At 38.2% G+C, this 14,838-nt stretch overlaps 1 protein-coding gene across 8 annotated transcripts in view; it reads right to left on the reverse strand.

Annotated features, from left to right (window-relative positions):
• The window catches only part of fat1a (FAT atypical cadherin 1a), a 182,126-nt gene that overhangs the window by 66,689 nt on the left and 100,599 nt on the right, over positions 1-14,838 (reverse strand). For all 8 annotated transcript variants that reach the window (XM_048603528.1, XM_048603549.1, XM_048603536.1 and 5 more), the window contains exon 7: positions 2,770-2,909. In XM_048603528.1, coding sequence (XP_048459485.1) covers positions 2,770-2,909 — 140 coding nt within the window. The remainder of the gene's footprint in view (positions 1-2,769; positions 2,910-14,838) is intronic.

The following is a 14,838-nucleotide window of genomic DNA, read 5'->3' on the forward strand; positions in this document are numbered from 1 at the left end:
AGTCAGCTGAGGGCCACAACACGCCCAATTTCTGGTCTTCCCAACCAACAAGAAAAGTGACCGAGTTCACTATTGATATGGCTGGCATCTGAACAGGATGATCTGCCTTCCAGATTTGGTGATAGCCTTCATTTGCCCTCAACACATAGCCCTGAGAAGCTAAAGAATATCACTTCAAGACTAAGCCTGACTGATGGATTTCAGGACCTAGAATCTGCCAGCCACTGACTGGCTGGGAACTTCTGGCAAGGCCTGTGATAGGTCATGAAGCTCACTGGTCAGCTCTTAACCAGTTGATTAGCTCACAATCTGGGGAGCTTCCTTGGTTGCCACTGAACTCAGGCTCCTACACTTGGACTAAAAAAATGAAACATAGCAGTCAAGTGTTTTGTATAAATTTATTTTTTAATTCTAATGAACTAACTGCATACTTGGATGAACAGTTGTGGAGCATGAGTAAATGCAACCATCTTATGAAAACCTACAAACTAAAATATAAATGGATTTGTAATTAGCTCCTTACAGTCTCTATTTTAAGTAGCTTTCACTCTTTTCCCTCTTTCATCCAAGTTAGCAAGACTTAAATGCATTCGTAAATGCTCAAACTGTTAATAAGCCATGCATGGCATCAAGAATTTAAAATACTTTTCTCTGAAACTTATATTGCAAGCATTTGGACAACTTCAGATAACAGCATGCCTATCTTGACTTTCATTCCATTGACTCCTACTGCTGAGGGCAGATGTGATGCTGACTGCAGTGATTCACTTGTTCAAATAAAAATTTTAATCTATCCAAACATTCAGAAAGAGGAATGGAAAATTAAATATCACATTGACATCATATACGACTTATCTCCAATTAGTTCATTGATGAAGCATGTGAAGAATGCTCATTTTGTACAACACTTACCAGCTTTCTAAATCTGTATCATTCTATTGCAGTTGTCATACTTCATGATATTGATGCCAATTGATGCTTACTGACAAAGGATACTTAAGGCACCACTAATCCACGGCAGCAATAACTGAACTTACATCGAAACTTGGAATGCTACACATGATTTTCTTCCACATTTTAAAGCAGTTAATGTGCATGGTGTATGTTATATATTGGCACACAATGCCAGATTAAACAATATGATCTAAAAGCAAGGGAAGCAATTTGTCTTGTACAAATACACACTACATATCACTATCTATAACATTTCAATTTATCAGGCTGCACAACAGGTGCCAAGACACGGTGTTAGTTGCAACTACCAGAAGGGAATCAGAATACCAGTACTTGGGTTTCAGTGTGAGAGATAGTGAAAATAATTGAAGGGAAAAGTATTTAGTTACAACAAAAATGGTTAATCACACCTAGTGTATATGAAAAGGTTTTCCAGACAGTGAGCTCGTGGGGAAACATTTTTGCTTCAGGGTGTGAAAAGCTGAATGTGATCAAGAATTTTAAATTATACTCCAATGACCTCCTGTTCAGGTTCCTAGTGTCCACCATTTATCAACAATTTATAAAACAATGGAACTGATTACAGGGTTAGATGATCAGCCATGATGATACTGAACAGCACAGCAGGCTTGAAGGACTGAATGGCCTATTCCAGCTCCTATTTTCTAGGTTTCTCCGTTCCTAATTATGAATACTTAACTGTCTATCTCAGGCATTGGTGGTTCCAAAAATCAAAATCTTACGGCCTTACTTCCCATTGTTTCTAGTTTTAAAACTCTCACCCCTTGTATTTTAAGTCTTTCGTTAGCCCCATTTCTACAACTGTGTTGTTGTTACTCTAGGAGGTCTGACAATTTCTCCTAACTCTGTTCCTTTGGCTCCAGGTCCTTGTGGATATACTTCAATGATGCCACTTTTGGAAGCCATGCCTTTCATTGTCTAGATCCCAGTTAGCTCTGGTGACAGGATAGTTTCAGAGGTGGGAGAGAGGGGAGGGGTAGGGGGAGCGAGAGAGAGAGAGCGTGTGCGCGCGGCGGGGGTGAAAAGGTGGAAGGAGGATTGGGGAGAGAGCGACTGAGAGTGAGAGCAGAATCTTTGTAATTAATTATCAATATAAAGTAACAACCTCTTAGTCTACCAATGTGAACGTTTCTACTGACTATTATTTCAGAAATAACTATCAAAAGTTCCAGTGCTGGAGTTGAAGCTGAATTCTATTTGGTACTGTTGTAATTGTTTATCATAAATATTTCCAGTTCCATTTCTAAATTTTGGTCTTGTATTTTCCAAGTTATTTTATGTGATTTTTCATTTAAAGCAGACCACCTGAAATTTTTCCACGGTCTCGTCTCACAAGCAACTAATTACTTGGAACTTCAGTGATTTTTTATTCTTTAAATGTGGTATTTCCACTAACTCCAGACTATGATCAGTCCACATAAAAACAAAATACTTTGCGCAACTCAGCACATAATCAGTGTACATTTTTTACGAAACTAAGGTAGTTTTTATATCAAGCGAAATGAAGACTTCCAAATTACAGGCAACATTTAAAACTACAAACTGCCCCAAAACAGATGAGAAATTACATACCATCAATAATTTTAAAACTAAGACCACCTGAATGAACAGCTTTGATAAACAGGGAACAAGATTAATTTTCCACCAGAAAGCAGTTCAACATTGAAGATTTTAGGAGATTATAAACCAATAACTTTAAAATGAAACTTGTGTTTTGCAATGCTACAGCAGGGAGAAAAAACTGAAGCCAACTGTTTCCCCTGAATCTAAATCCTTTATCAGTAATTCGATTACCTGAGTGCGGATGGACATTGTTCCATCTGTTGCTTCCACTGTCAAGTTGTAATTTGATTTCTGTTCTGCATCAAGTGGTCTCGCAACAATGATGGTTCCACTACCTTTGTCCACATCAAATCGGCTGTCATAGTTGCCACCTGGTTTTAAGAAAACCGAAAGATAAATATAACAAAAAGAAACAGATTCCGTTCAGCTATCAGGTTACATGCGAATAAAAGAAATTGGTCTTGCTTCACTGGACATGCAAAAACATACAAGGAGTGTTGAACCCTTGTAGAATGTGACTTCAACAGGAAAAATAAAAGCTTCTTTTTATGTAATAAGGACTTCTGGCGAAATGGAAGATGTTTTGATTAAACAGTGGTTCAATAGGCTCAGAACTACATTTCATTTTGTGAAAAAGACAGTAATATGGCTTACTATCACATTGCAAGGTAAAAATGGAGTTTCTGATTGGACTACAGCCGTTGAGAGGTTGGTCACTGACAGTTTAATTATCAGCAGTGACAGAAGGGAATGGGAATAGGCTTTAGCATTGAGAGAGGAGTTAGATAAAACTGGCAGCATCAGTTGGTAACCATAGAAGACATGTGCATATTAAATTTGATGTTTTTTAAATGTTTCCTGGAAGTACATCTGTTTATCAGTTTTCTTTCTGTCTATTAGCAGTCTCTTTCCTATTTTTAGATGCATGCATGTTTCTAATAGAAATATTTTTAATTCACAGTATTGTGATTTCACAAATCACAATAATCAAGGTAATTAAGGCTCTCTGCTTTCAGAGGAACGAGGAGTAGTAGTAGGCTATTTGGCACTCGAGACAGCCCCACCCGGTCAATAAGATCATGGCTGATTTGAGGTGGTCTTAATTCTACTTTTTGGCCTGCCCTGCATAACTCTCTACTCCGTTGTCAACAGAATATCTGTCCAAGTCGATGGAGCATATATTCGGTGACCAGTCTCTAGTGCTCACTGGGGTGGATGTAGGGGAAAAACTTTTTTAATGTCAATGACACAAACAGAAAATCCCCTTTAATTCCACACTAAATAGGAGGCCCCTTATTTTGAAACTGCTCCAAAAGTCGAGACTATGAGGCAAAGCATTCTCTCAGCATTTATCCTATCAAATCCTTGATATTTTTTCAGTAAGATGTCCTCAATCTTCCAGCTAACAATCAGCACGTCAAAATCAACTTAAACTTTTCTTTCCCCAACTCCTTCATCCCAATTCAGTTAATCTTTTCTGTGAACTGCCTCCAATACAAGTATTTCCCTCATTAAGGTGATCAAAGCTGTGGCTTCGCTAAATTCCTGTACAGGGGAGCAAGATTTCCCTACTTTCACATACAATTCCACTTACCATAAAACCTTAAAACACGAGAAAAATTGACCATTCGGACCATCCAGTCTGCTCTGTCACTCGATCATGGCTGATATGTTTCTCAAACCCATTCACCTGCCTTCTCCCATTAAACCTTAATCTCCTTATCAATCAAGAACCTATCGCTCTCTGACATTCAATGATGTTGCCATCACTGAATCCCCCAATATCAACATCCTGGGGCCTGTGGGCTACCATTGACTAGAAACTCAACTGGACTTGCCACTTCAACATATCGGCTACAAAAGAAGGTTAGAGGCTACGAATATTCTGGCAAGTAACGCACCAAAGCCTGTCTATCACCTACAAAGCACAGGTCAGGAATGTGTTGGAATACTCCCCACTTGCCTGGATAAATGCAGGCAACAACACTCAAGAAGCTTGACACTATCCAAGAGAAAGCAGCCTGCTTGATAAGAACCATATCCACAAGCATCCACTCCCTCCAGCACTGACGAATGGTAGCAGCAGTAAGTACCATCTACAAGATGCACTGCAGAAATTCACCAAAGATCCTCAGACAGCACCTTCCAAATCCACAACCACTTCCATCTAAAAGGACAAGGGCAGCAGATACATGGGAACACCACCACCTGCAAGTTCCCATCAAAGCCATTTACCATCCTGACTTGGAAATATATCACCGTTCCATCACTGTCACAGTGTCAAAATCATAAGGCATTATGGGTCAGCCAATATTAAGGGCGCCACAGTGACTCAGTGATTAGCTCCGTTGCTTCACAGTGCCTGGGACCCGGGTTCAATTCTAGCCTCAAGTGACTGTCTGTGTGGAGTTTGCACATTCTTCCTGCGTCTGCGTGGGTTTCATCCAGTTGCTCTGGTTCCCTTCCACAGTCCAAAGACGTGCACGTTAGGTGGACTGACTATGCTAAATTGCCCACACTGTCCAGGGATGTAAAAATTAGGTGGATTATCCACGGGAAATCCAGGGATGAGGGTGGGGGGTGAGTCTGGGTGGGATGCGCTTCAGAGAGTCGGTGATGGACTTGTTGGGCCAAATGGCCTGTTTCCACACTGTGGGGATTCTACGACGCATGAAACCTACAGCATGCAGACTGTAGCGGCTCAAGATGACAGCTCACCACCACCTTCTTAGGGGCAGCTAGCAATGGACAATAAATGCTGGCCAGCCAATGACGCCCATGTCTCTTGAGTGAATAAAACTCAATAACTTGGCCTCACAACCTTCTGCAGCAATGAGTTCTACAAATTAATCACTCTCCAGCTGAAGAAATTCCTCTTCATCTCAGTTCTAAAGGTTTGTCCCTACAGTCTGAGGCTGTGCCCTTGGGTCTTAGTCTCTCCTACACATAGAAACATTTTCTCCATGTCCATTCTATCCAGACCACCCAGTATTCAATCAGACTCCCACCACCCCACCTCCCGCATTCCTGCTAAACTCCACTGAGTACAGGCCCAGGGTCCTCAACTGCTCCTCATACGACAAGCCCTACATCCCTGTGATCATTCTTATAAACATCCTCAGGACTCACTCCAACACCAGCACATCTTCCCTTAGATATCAGGCCCAAAAGTGCTCACGATGTTCCAAATGTGGTCTGCCCAGAGCCGTACATAGCCCTCAGCAGTACATCTCTACTCTTGTATTCTAGCCCTCTTCAATGAATGCTAACATTGCATTTGCTTTCCCAATTGCCGACTGAACCTGCATGTTAACATTTAGAGAATCCTGAACTAGGACTCCGGAGTCCCTTTCTGCTTCAGATTTCAAAGACTTTCCCCATTTATAAAATACTCTATGCTTCTATTCTTCCAACCAAAGTGCCTAGCCTCACTCTTTCCCGCATTGTATTCCATCTGCCACTTCTTTGCCCACTGTCCTAGCCTGTCCAAGTCCTTCTGCAGCCTCCCACTTCTTCAACACTACCTGCCCGTCCTCCTAAGATTTGTGTCAATGTCTAATTTGTATTAATTACTTGCTATACCGCCATGCTGACTTTTGTGATGCATTTTCAAGGACCACAAAATTCTCCAGTCTCTGTCATATAATTATGACTCTGCTTTTCTATTGTTCCTGCCAAAGAGGACAAGTACACATTTTCCCACATTACACACCACTTGCCAATCGTTTGCTCACTCATTTATCCATATCCCAAAGCCCACAATCTCTACCACCAGGTAGAGCAAGGGCAACAGGTGAATTGAAAGGCTGCTATCTGAAAGACCCCTCCAAGCCACGCAGCATGCCGACCTCAAACAACATTCACCATTTATCTTTGCTGGGTCCAAATTCTTGAACTCACTACACCACACAAACTGCAATAAGACAGCTCACAATATATCAAGAGCAATTATAGAGAGGAAATAAACGTGTTTGAAAGACATTTTTCGTCAACAATTCTTAATAAACGTTATCAAGTAGTCCAAAGAGAATGAGGAAAGCCAGCATATTTTCAAATTTTTTAATTAAAAAGATACCAAATAGTCTTCCTGATTTTCATTCTCATTAAAACAAAATTAAATAACTACTTGTTGTTTTTAATAAAATCAAACTCATACAAATTTTACCAGAGTTTGGAAATTTGTTTTTCAAAATTATTTGAAGAAAATCTAACAACAATCCATTAACAAAGTCAATATATTAACTACGATAGAGTGCATCTATTCATCTATCTTACAAAATACTGATGCACCACCGGAAATTCTGTGCAACAAACACAGACACACTACAAAAACTGCCTCTACATCACACAATCACCATTCTGAGCAAAATGTCGAGCTCAGTTACAGGCTTTTGGGACAGATGATTCTCTTCCAGTAAAATCTTTACCATAGCTATCAAAAAAGGTAGAAAAAGCAATTGATGAATAAACCTCATGTTACCATAAAATATCAAGCTGCAACGTATTCTAGACATTAACAATTTCAATTGCTGAGTGAATAATAAATAGCTCTTTATACCAGGAATTCAGTTTTTTCGACAAACCTGACAAAAAAGTTGGCGCACATCAAAATGGGTATTTGCATTCTAAGTGTTTACATATGTATACATATGCCTAGTGTTGGCACACATAGCTCAAATGTTAATTGTTGAGATTAGATGTACGATTCATGAATTACAACTTGTGAACAACTAACATAAGCTAAGTGGTTCCAAAGATGCTTAATGTACTAAAGTGTAATTTTCCAGTCATATTTGGAGACTATGAAAAAAACTTGAAACAGGTTCAAAATAGAGGTTTCATTCATCTTTTAAGTTAATTTTCCTGGTATCATTTGCATCAAAATGTAATTTTATATCTTTGACCATTCTTTTATGATTTTACAGAGTGTGTTTGCAGATTTTTGCAAGCTATCCACGAAACTAAATATTCAACATCACTGACAGAAACTCAGTGCGTAAAATCAATTCTGAACTAAATCAGAAAATATTCATGCAATAACTGCTCATTAGGAGCCAATTGTTTCAGGCTTGTTAAAATGTGAAAAAACTCATGCTTCCTACAGTAAAATATTTTTCAAGACCTGTTCTTAATAAAGTGAAGGAACTTTCTAAGGTATGCACATTAATACACTAGCATTCCTAAGGAATCGATGTGCAACATCAAATCAGAGTTTTATTGAGCCCACCTGGTCTGTTCTGCTATTCAATAACATTATGACTGGTGTTGAGGGTTGGATCAATCAAATGTTTTTGCTCCACATCCCTCAATTCTCACACTTAATAAAAATGTCAATCCGAATCTTAAAAATGTCAACTGAGCCAGATTGTTTGGGCAGAGACTTCTTCTTTGGAGAAAAAAAAAGTGTTTAGTTTTCACATTTACATTATGGCTTCTGTTGTATCCCCTCACCAGAAAGAAGATAATTCTTTATATCTACCTTTTCGAATTCTTTTATCACTTTAAAGACCTGAACTGGATCACCCCACAAGCATTTCCACTCAAGGTGTGGGACAAAATAAATGGTATTTTGCAAATTAGTTTGTACATTTTGTTAATGGGATTCACTGGACTACATTCAATTAATAGGAATAGGAAGATAGCTTTCCTTGTAAATTTAAAACATTGCTGTTAGTTATTAATTGCAGTTTGTTACAAAACTCTTGGCTTTGGGTGGGCAGGAATCATCAGTGGAAGTTCCAAATCCTCAAAGGAATTAGTATTAAACCGTAGAAAACTTTGGTATGTTGCGTTATGCTGAATAAGTTAATTCTAACCTTTCCAATGTCAATACTGGCCAAAATATTTTAGTAAATGTTGATGAGACTACAAATAAATACTTTGCCCTCTAATTAATTTTAAAGACTGGCTACTATCTAACACTCCGTTTTTAAGACAACTCAAGACAGAAATTCCAAATCATAATGAACCAGAATTCGACAATTTTTATTACTCTAGTTTTCACTAGAAATATTTTCTACCATCCACTCTTAAAAACAAAACAGGTAGGTGATTATTTCAATCATTGGCAGATAGCATTTAGACAGCAACATGTTGACTATCTAACCTGACTCTAGCACAAGGTAGTCTATTTTATAAGACGAAGTTATAAAAAACAGATTGTGCAGTGCTCCAAAATATACTGCTACAGTTCCCAATCATGTTACTGCTAATTTTTTTGATGGCTTTATTAGTGGGAATTGGTTTAATTCAAAATTGTCTTATGTTATTTTGAAACTCAAAACTACCATTAAGATCATTTGCAAATCAAAACAAATTCAGTTTGTGGATTTATCAATAACTTCACTTTTAAAGGTCATGGAGATATGGCAGTCCAAGTATCTAATTAAATGCTGAAATCACAGAGTAGTCCAACTTTAATTGCTTCAGCGGTATTAAAACTTAAACTCTAAACTGAATTAAAAAACTTAAAATATCCGTTCAATCCAATACCATGGAAGCTTTACAGCACAGAATGAAGCCATTCGGCTCTTCATGCCTGCACCAGTGGGTTAAGTGGGCAGCATCATCTAGTATTAACCTCTTGTCTTCTCCCCATACCCTTGCATATTATGTTACCTAAATAACATCCAATGTCCCCTTGAATGCCTCATTTGAATATCATGCTTCCAGGTTCAGTTCCACAAGTTAACTACTCATGGAGCGAAAAGGGTTTTCTTCATTTCACCTTTGCTTCATCTGCACTTCACTGAATCTACGCCTTATTGTTCTTGCTCCTTTGACAAATGGAAACAATTTCTCCCCAACTACTCTATCCAGCACAGTGACAATTTTGAAAACCTTGATTAGATCTCAGCCACCTTCTCTCCAATGAGAACAGTCCCAACTTCTTCAAGCTATCCTCATAACTGAAGTTCCACATCCCTGGAACCATTCTTGTAAACCAGTTCCGTATTCTGTTCAAAACATTCACATTCTTCCAATAAAATGATGCCCAGAGCTGTATACAATATTCCAGTTGAGGTCTAACGTCTTTGCTCTTGCACTCTGTGCCCCTTTTAATAAAGTCAATGATACTGTATGCTTTACATACTATTCTCCGTATCTGTCTTGCCAGTTTCAATGATCTGTGCACACATACACGCAGGTCCATCTGCTCCCGCATCCTACTTAGAATTATACCCAATATTTTCTATTATCTTTCAATGTTCTTCTCATGAAAATGCATCACCTCACAATTAAATACCTTAAACAGAATTTATCTTTTTTCGGTAATTATTTTGAACATAAAACATTGCATATATGTGGAACCGAATGAAATCTGAATTGACAAAAGAAAGAAAACAAACTGCAATTCATTACCAAATTTGTCACTGTTTTAGATAAAAATGCTGGCTTGTTTTTATTTTGTTTCCAACTTTCTCACCTTTCTCTCTCTTTGGAGAACAGACAAGTGTTGAAGGATTAATAAACTGATCCTTTTTAAAATTTAAATACAAGGAAATATGAGGACATGAAAGTAGCACAGAGAAAAAAATGAATTAACAAATTAATTAGGTTAAAGGATATATCAAAGGAGATACAGTAGTAGACACTGAAGGGGATATTTTTGAAACATCGAATGGATACATTCCAACGCATGAGAAAAATCGTGTCATCTGTGGTGAACTAGAAATGTTACAGAATATTAAACTAAAAGGAAAAACATAATAGTGCTAAAATGGGTGGCAGGTCAGAAGATTGGACAGAATATAAAAGGAAACAGCACACAGAAACCAAAACAAAAGGAGAAAAAAGTTAAGAGTATGAGATATAGTTAGCCAGAAATATAAAATAGATAGTAAAAGTTTGTTTAAATATTTATATAAAGTTAAACTGAGCATTGGTCCTATAAAAACTAAGACTTGAGAATTAATAGTGAAAAATAAGGAAATGGCAGATGAATGTAACAGGTATTTTGCATTAGTCTTCACTTTGGGGAATACAAACAACATTCCAGGAGCAGCAACAAATCAGGAAATATTTGGATGGAAAGAAATCAGGAAGATAACAATCACCAGAGTAATTTTTGTTTCTTTATTCATTAACGGGAGGAGGACGTCGCTGGCCAGGCAGCATTTATTGCCCATCCCTAATTGCCCAGAGGGCAGTTCAGAGTCAACCACATTACTGTGCGTCTGGGTCACATGTAGGCCAGATCGGGTAAGGATGGTAGTTTTCTTCCTTAAAGGGCATTAGTGAAGCAGATGGGTTTTTCCGACAATTGGAGATAGATTCAAGGTCATCATTAGATTCTTAATTCCAGATATTTTTATTGAATTCAAATTCCACCATCTGTTGTGATGGGATTCAAACCCAGGTCCCCGGAATGTTATCCGGGTCGCTGGACTATAATACCACTTGACTATCACCTCCCCTGTGTAGTACTGAGTAAATTGTTGGAGCTGCAGACTGACAAATCATAGGCATAGAGTGTCTTGGGTTCTGATGGACTTTGTCTCAGAAAGTGGTTGGTGATATAGTGATTCAATGGTTTTATTTTTCCAAAACTCCCTTGATTGGGGAGGGTCTTAGTATCTTGGAGGTTAGGAAACATAACTCCTTTATTCAAAAGAGATAGAAAGAAAGAAAATACGGGCCAGTAAACTTAACAACTGTCATAGGGAAAGTGCTAGAACAATTAAAAGAAACTACAACAGAACTTTTATCCTAGATTGATAAAGATGAGTGAGCAAAAATGTGAGAAATGGAGTATAACGTGCAAAAATGCGAAATTGTTCATTTTAACAAGGAAAATATGAAAGAATCATTATGTAAATGATGAAAGACAAAGCTCCGAAATGCAGTGGAATCTGGCCGTCCTCCTGCATGAATCGCAAAAGATTAGTTTGTGAGAAAAGCAAAGAAGGCTAATGCAACGTTATCATTCATTGAGAGTAAACTGAATATGAAAGTAGGGAAGTTAGACTTCAGTTATACAGGTGACACTGAATCTGCAGTATTGATCACCCTATGTAAGGATGTAAATGGATTAGAAAGCAGTTTAGAGGAGATTTATAATATCAAAATTTAGAATGAGAGAAAGAAAGAGTTAATATTTTGAGTCCAATATGAAAAATAAGAATCACACTGGATTTGAAACAATAACTCTCTTTCTCTCCACCTTAAGGTTGCCCAGGACTTTCACTTTTTTTTTTCCGACCTCCAGCATCCGCAGTATTTTGCTTTACGTGGATTGAGATAATTCCCATATGAGGAAAGATTGGACAGGCTAAACTTGTATCTACTGGACTTTAGAAGAGTAAGAGGCGACTTGGCTAAACATACAATATCGTGAGGGGCCCTGACATGGTAGATGTGGAGAGAATGTGTCCTCTTATGAGGAAATCTTGAATTAGGGGTTAATGTTTAATAATCAGTGGTTGACCATTTACAGCAGAGCAAAACGTTTTATCACACAGGGACATGAATCTTTGGAACTCTTTTCCTCAAAAGATGGTGGAAGCACAATCATTGAATAATTTCAAAACAGATAGTTTAATTCTTGTTAGGTAAGGGGTTGAATGATATTCAAGAATAAGCGTAACTTCACAATCCCCAATCAGATAGCCATAATCATATTGAATAGCAGAGCAGATTCAAAGGGCCTACTTTTGCTCCCAGTTCTTATGTTTATATGATCATCAACCAGGACCATGGCACGCAGACATATCAGTCTTCACTTTAAAGTTTTATGTTCTGCTTTGATATGTACATTTCCTTTAGATGTTCCTCTACACATTTTTACTGTAAGTCTATGCAAGTGTGCTGTAATTGCACCTTTTCGCGAGTGGGTGCAGCTGTACACAACTGAGATGGAAGAAAGAAAGAAACTACAGTAAGTTTTTATAGATAGTCTCCAAAGATAATGAACAATGAAATTAAAGATAATATTACAGATAGTATGCACAGAGACAAGGTTTTCTTTAATATATAGACAGATCCATACATAGACTGAGCAAAAGAGAACAATAGTATTTAACGTAAAAACTACAGCATACGAAATCACGGGCAATATAAAAGACTTAACTTGCTAAACTTTCTAATAGGAACACAAGTTGCTCAGGGAACACTTTTTTGCTTAGTTATTTTGCAATATTCATGATTTTCACTGCTATGTAATGAATAGATCTTATAACATAGTACCAAAGAATAATTATGAGATGGCAGCAGATACCTTCTGCTGTACAGTTCAGGTCACAAGCCATTTGAAAGATACAAAACATTTCTGTAGCTTGTTTGTCACCTTACACAGCCAGAAACAGTCGAAGACAGAAAAGGCAGCAAGGATAGAAAAGAAAAGAAATTAAATTAGTTTGTGAAAGTCTAGTTGAAAGGCGAGATACACAACAAGAGGTTGACAAAAGAAATCCATTCTAAGGCTAATTTCACAATCCAACAGTCCTGGTGGAATTCACAAGGAATGCATTCCATGATTTTTTTTTTTGTTTGTTAAAATGAATAAATAAAAAATCTCAGATTGCACACCTGTGCCTTCCCTTACAATGCCACTTCCTGCTAGGAGTATCAGATTGCAGATTCACTGTTTGTTTTCCAATTTTTACTCAAGGTACAATTTACATGAATTAACATGCACATGTTTGTACTAAGGCGGCTAATTCCTTGGTGAGACATAACCAACAATTCTGGGAAATAAAAAGATTTAAAGACAGTTAGATATAATTAAATTCTAAATAATGAATAGATGCAATCTTAATTTATTTTTCTATTCACTGGTCTTGGGTATTTTGATTTCTTTTAATGTAACTAAACAAGTTAGTTACCTAGTATAGGAAGATCACAACAGGATGAATTAAATTACACATATATTCAGTCAGTTTGAAACTGTCACATGGAAAATGCAGATATCTATTATAGAGAATGTATAAGCAGTACATTCAGAAATACATAATATGATCAAGCAGAGTCAGTGTGGCTTCATGAATTGGCTGCACAGTGGCTCAGCGGTTAGGAATGCGAACCACAGCACTAGGGACCTGGTTTGATTCCACCCTCGGGCAACCGCCTGTGTGGAGTTTGTATTTTCGCCGTGTCTGCGTGGGTTTCCTCCGGGTACTCTGGTTTCCTCCCACAGTCCAAAAGATGTGCAGGTTAGGTGGATTGGCCATGCTAAATTGCCCAGAATAGCCAGGATGTGCAGGCTAGGTGTATAAGCCATAGGAAATGCAGGGTTACAGGGTTAGGGTAGGGGGGTGGGTGTAGGTGGGATGCTCTTTGGAATGTCTGGTGTGGACTCAATGGGCCAAAAGCCTGCTCCCACACTGTAGGGATTCTGTGATTCTATGAAGTGTTGCTTGACAATGTTATTGGAATTCTTTGAGAATAGATAAGAGGGAAGCAGTAGGGGCAATATATTTGGACTTCAAAAAGGCATTCAATAAGGTCTCGCACACAAGTCTACGTGATAAGAATCTATGGCATTGGGGAAAGTACGCTAGCATGAACAGGGGATTGGCTAATTAATAGAAGACAGAGTTAGGATAAAGGGTGCCTTCTCAGGATAGTAATCTGTAACTAGTGGGAATGAAACACTGTTCAGTGTTGGGGGGGCCACAATTATTTACACTACACATTATGGTGAGGGAAATGAATGTGCAATTTCCGTGTTTCTGGATGACACAAAAATTGGCGGAAAGTGTGACGACGAGCAACAAAGGGGCTGAATAATTTTTAAATAGACAAAGCTTGCAAAGCGTTGCAGCACAGGGATTTTGGGGTCCTTGCTAATGATTGAGAAAGCTAGCTAAGTAAATGGAATGCTTGCCACACTTTGAATAATGTGGTTCACCCTAAATATATACTAGCACTGCAGGAAGTCCAAAGAAGGCTCATTAGGCTGATCCCGAGTATGGAGAGATTGAGCCTGTACTTGTTGCAGTACGAATAGAGGATTATGATATTACAAGCGTGAGAAGAACGAGAGGAGACCTTATTGAATCATACAAGATTCTTAGGCGGCTTGACAGGGTAGATGCTGAGAGCTTGTTTTCCCTTGTAGGAGAGTTTATATCAGAGGGCATAATCTGAAAAATTGGAATAGAGATTAGGAGGTAGTGGGTCCATGGAATTGTTCAACACAGATGTCAAGGCGGGGTTAAGTAAAGTATATTCAAGACTGAGTTAGAAAGATTTTTTAAATCAGTAAGGAGGGGTCATAGAGAACAAAAGGCAGGAAAATGGAGTTGAGGATTTTCATATCAGCCATGATCTCTTTAAATGGCAGAGTAGATTCAGTGGGGT

Source organism: Rhincodon typus, chromosome 1 (genome assembly GCF_021869965.1).
Source record: "Rhincodon typus isolate 14 chromosome 1, sRhiTyp1.1, whole genome shotgun sequence".
In the NCBI taxonomy this organism is placed as follows: domain Eukaryota; kingdom Metazoa; phylum Chordata; class Chondrichthyes; order Orectolobiformes; family Rhincodontidae; genus Rhincodon; species Rhincodon typus.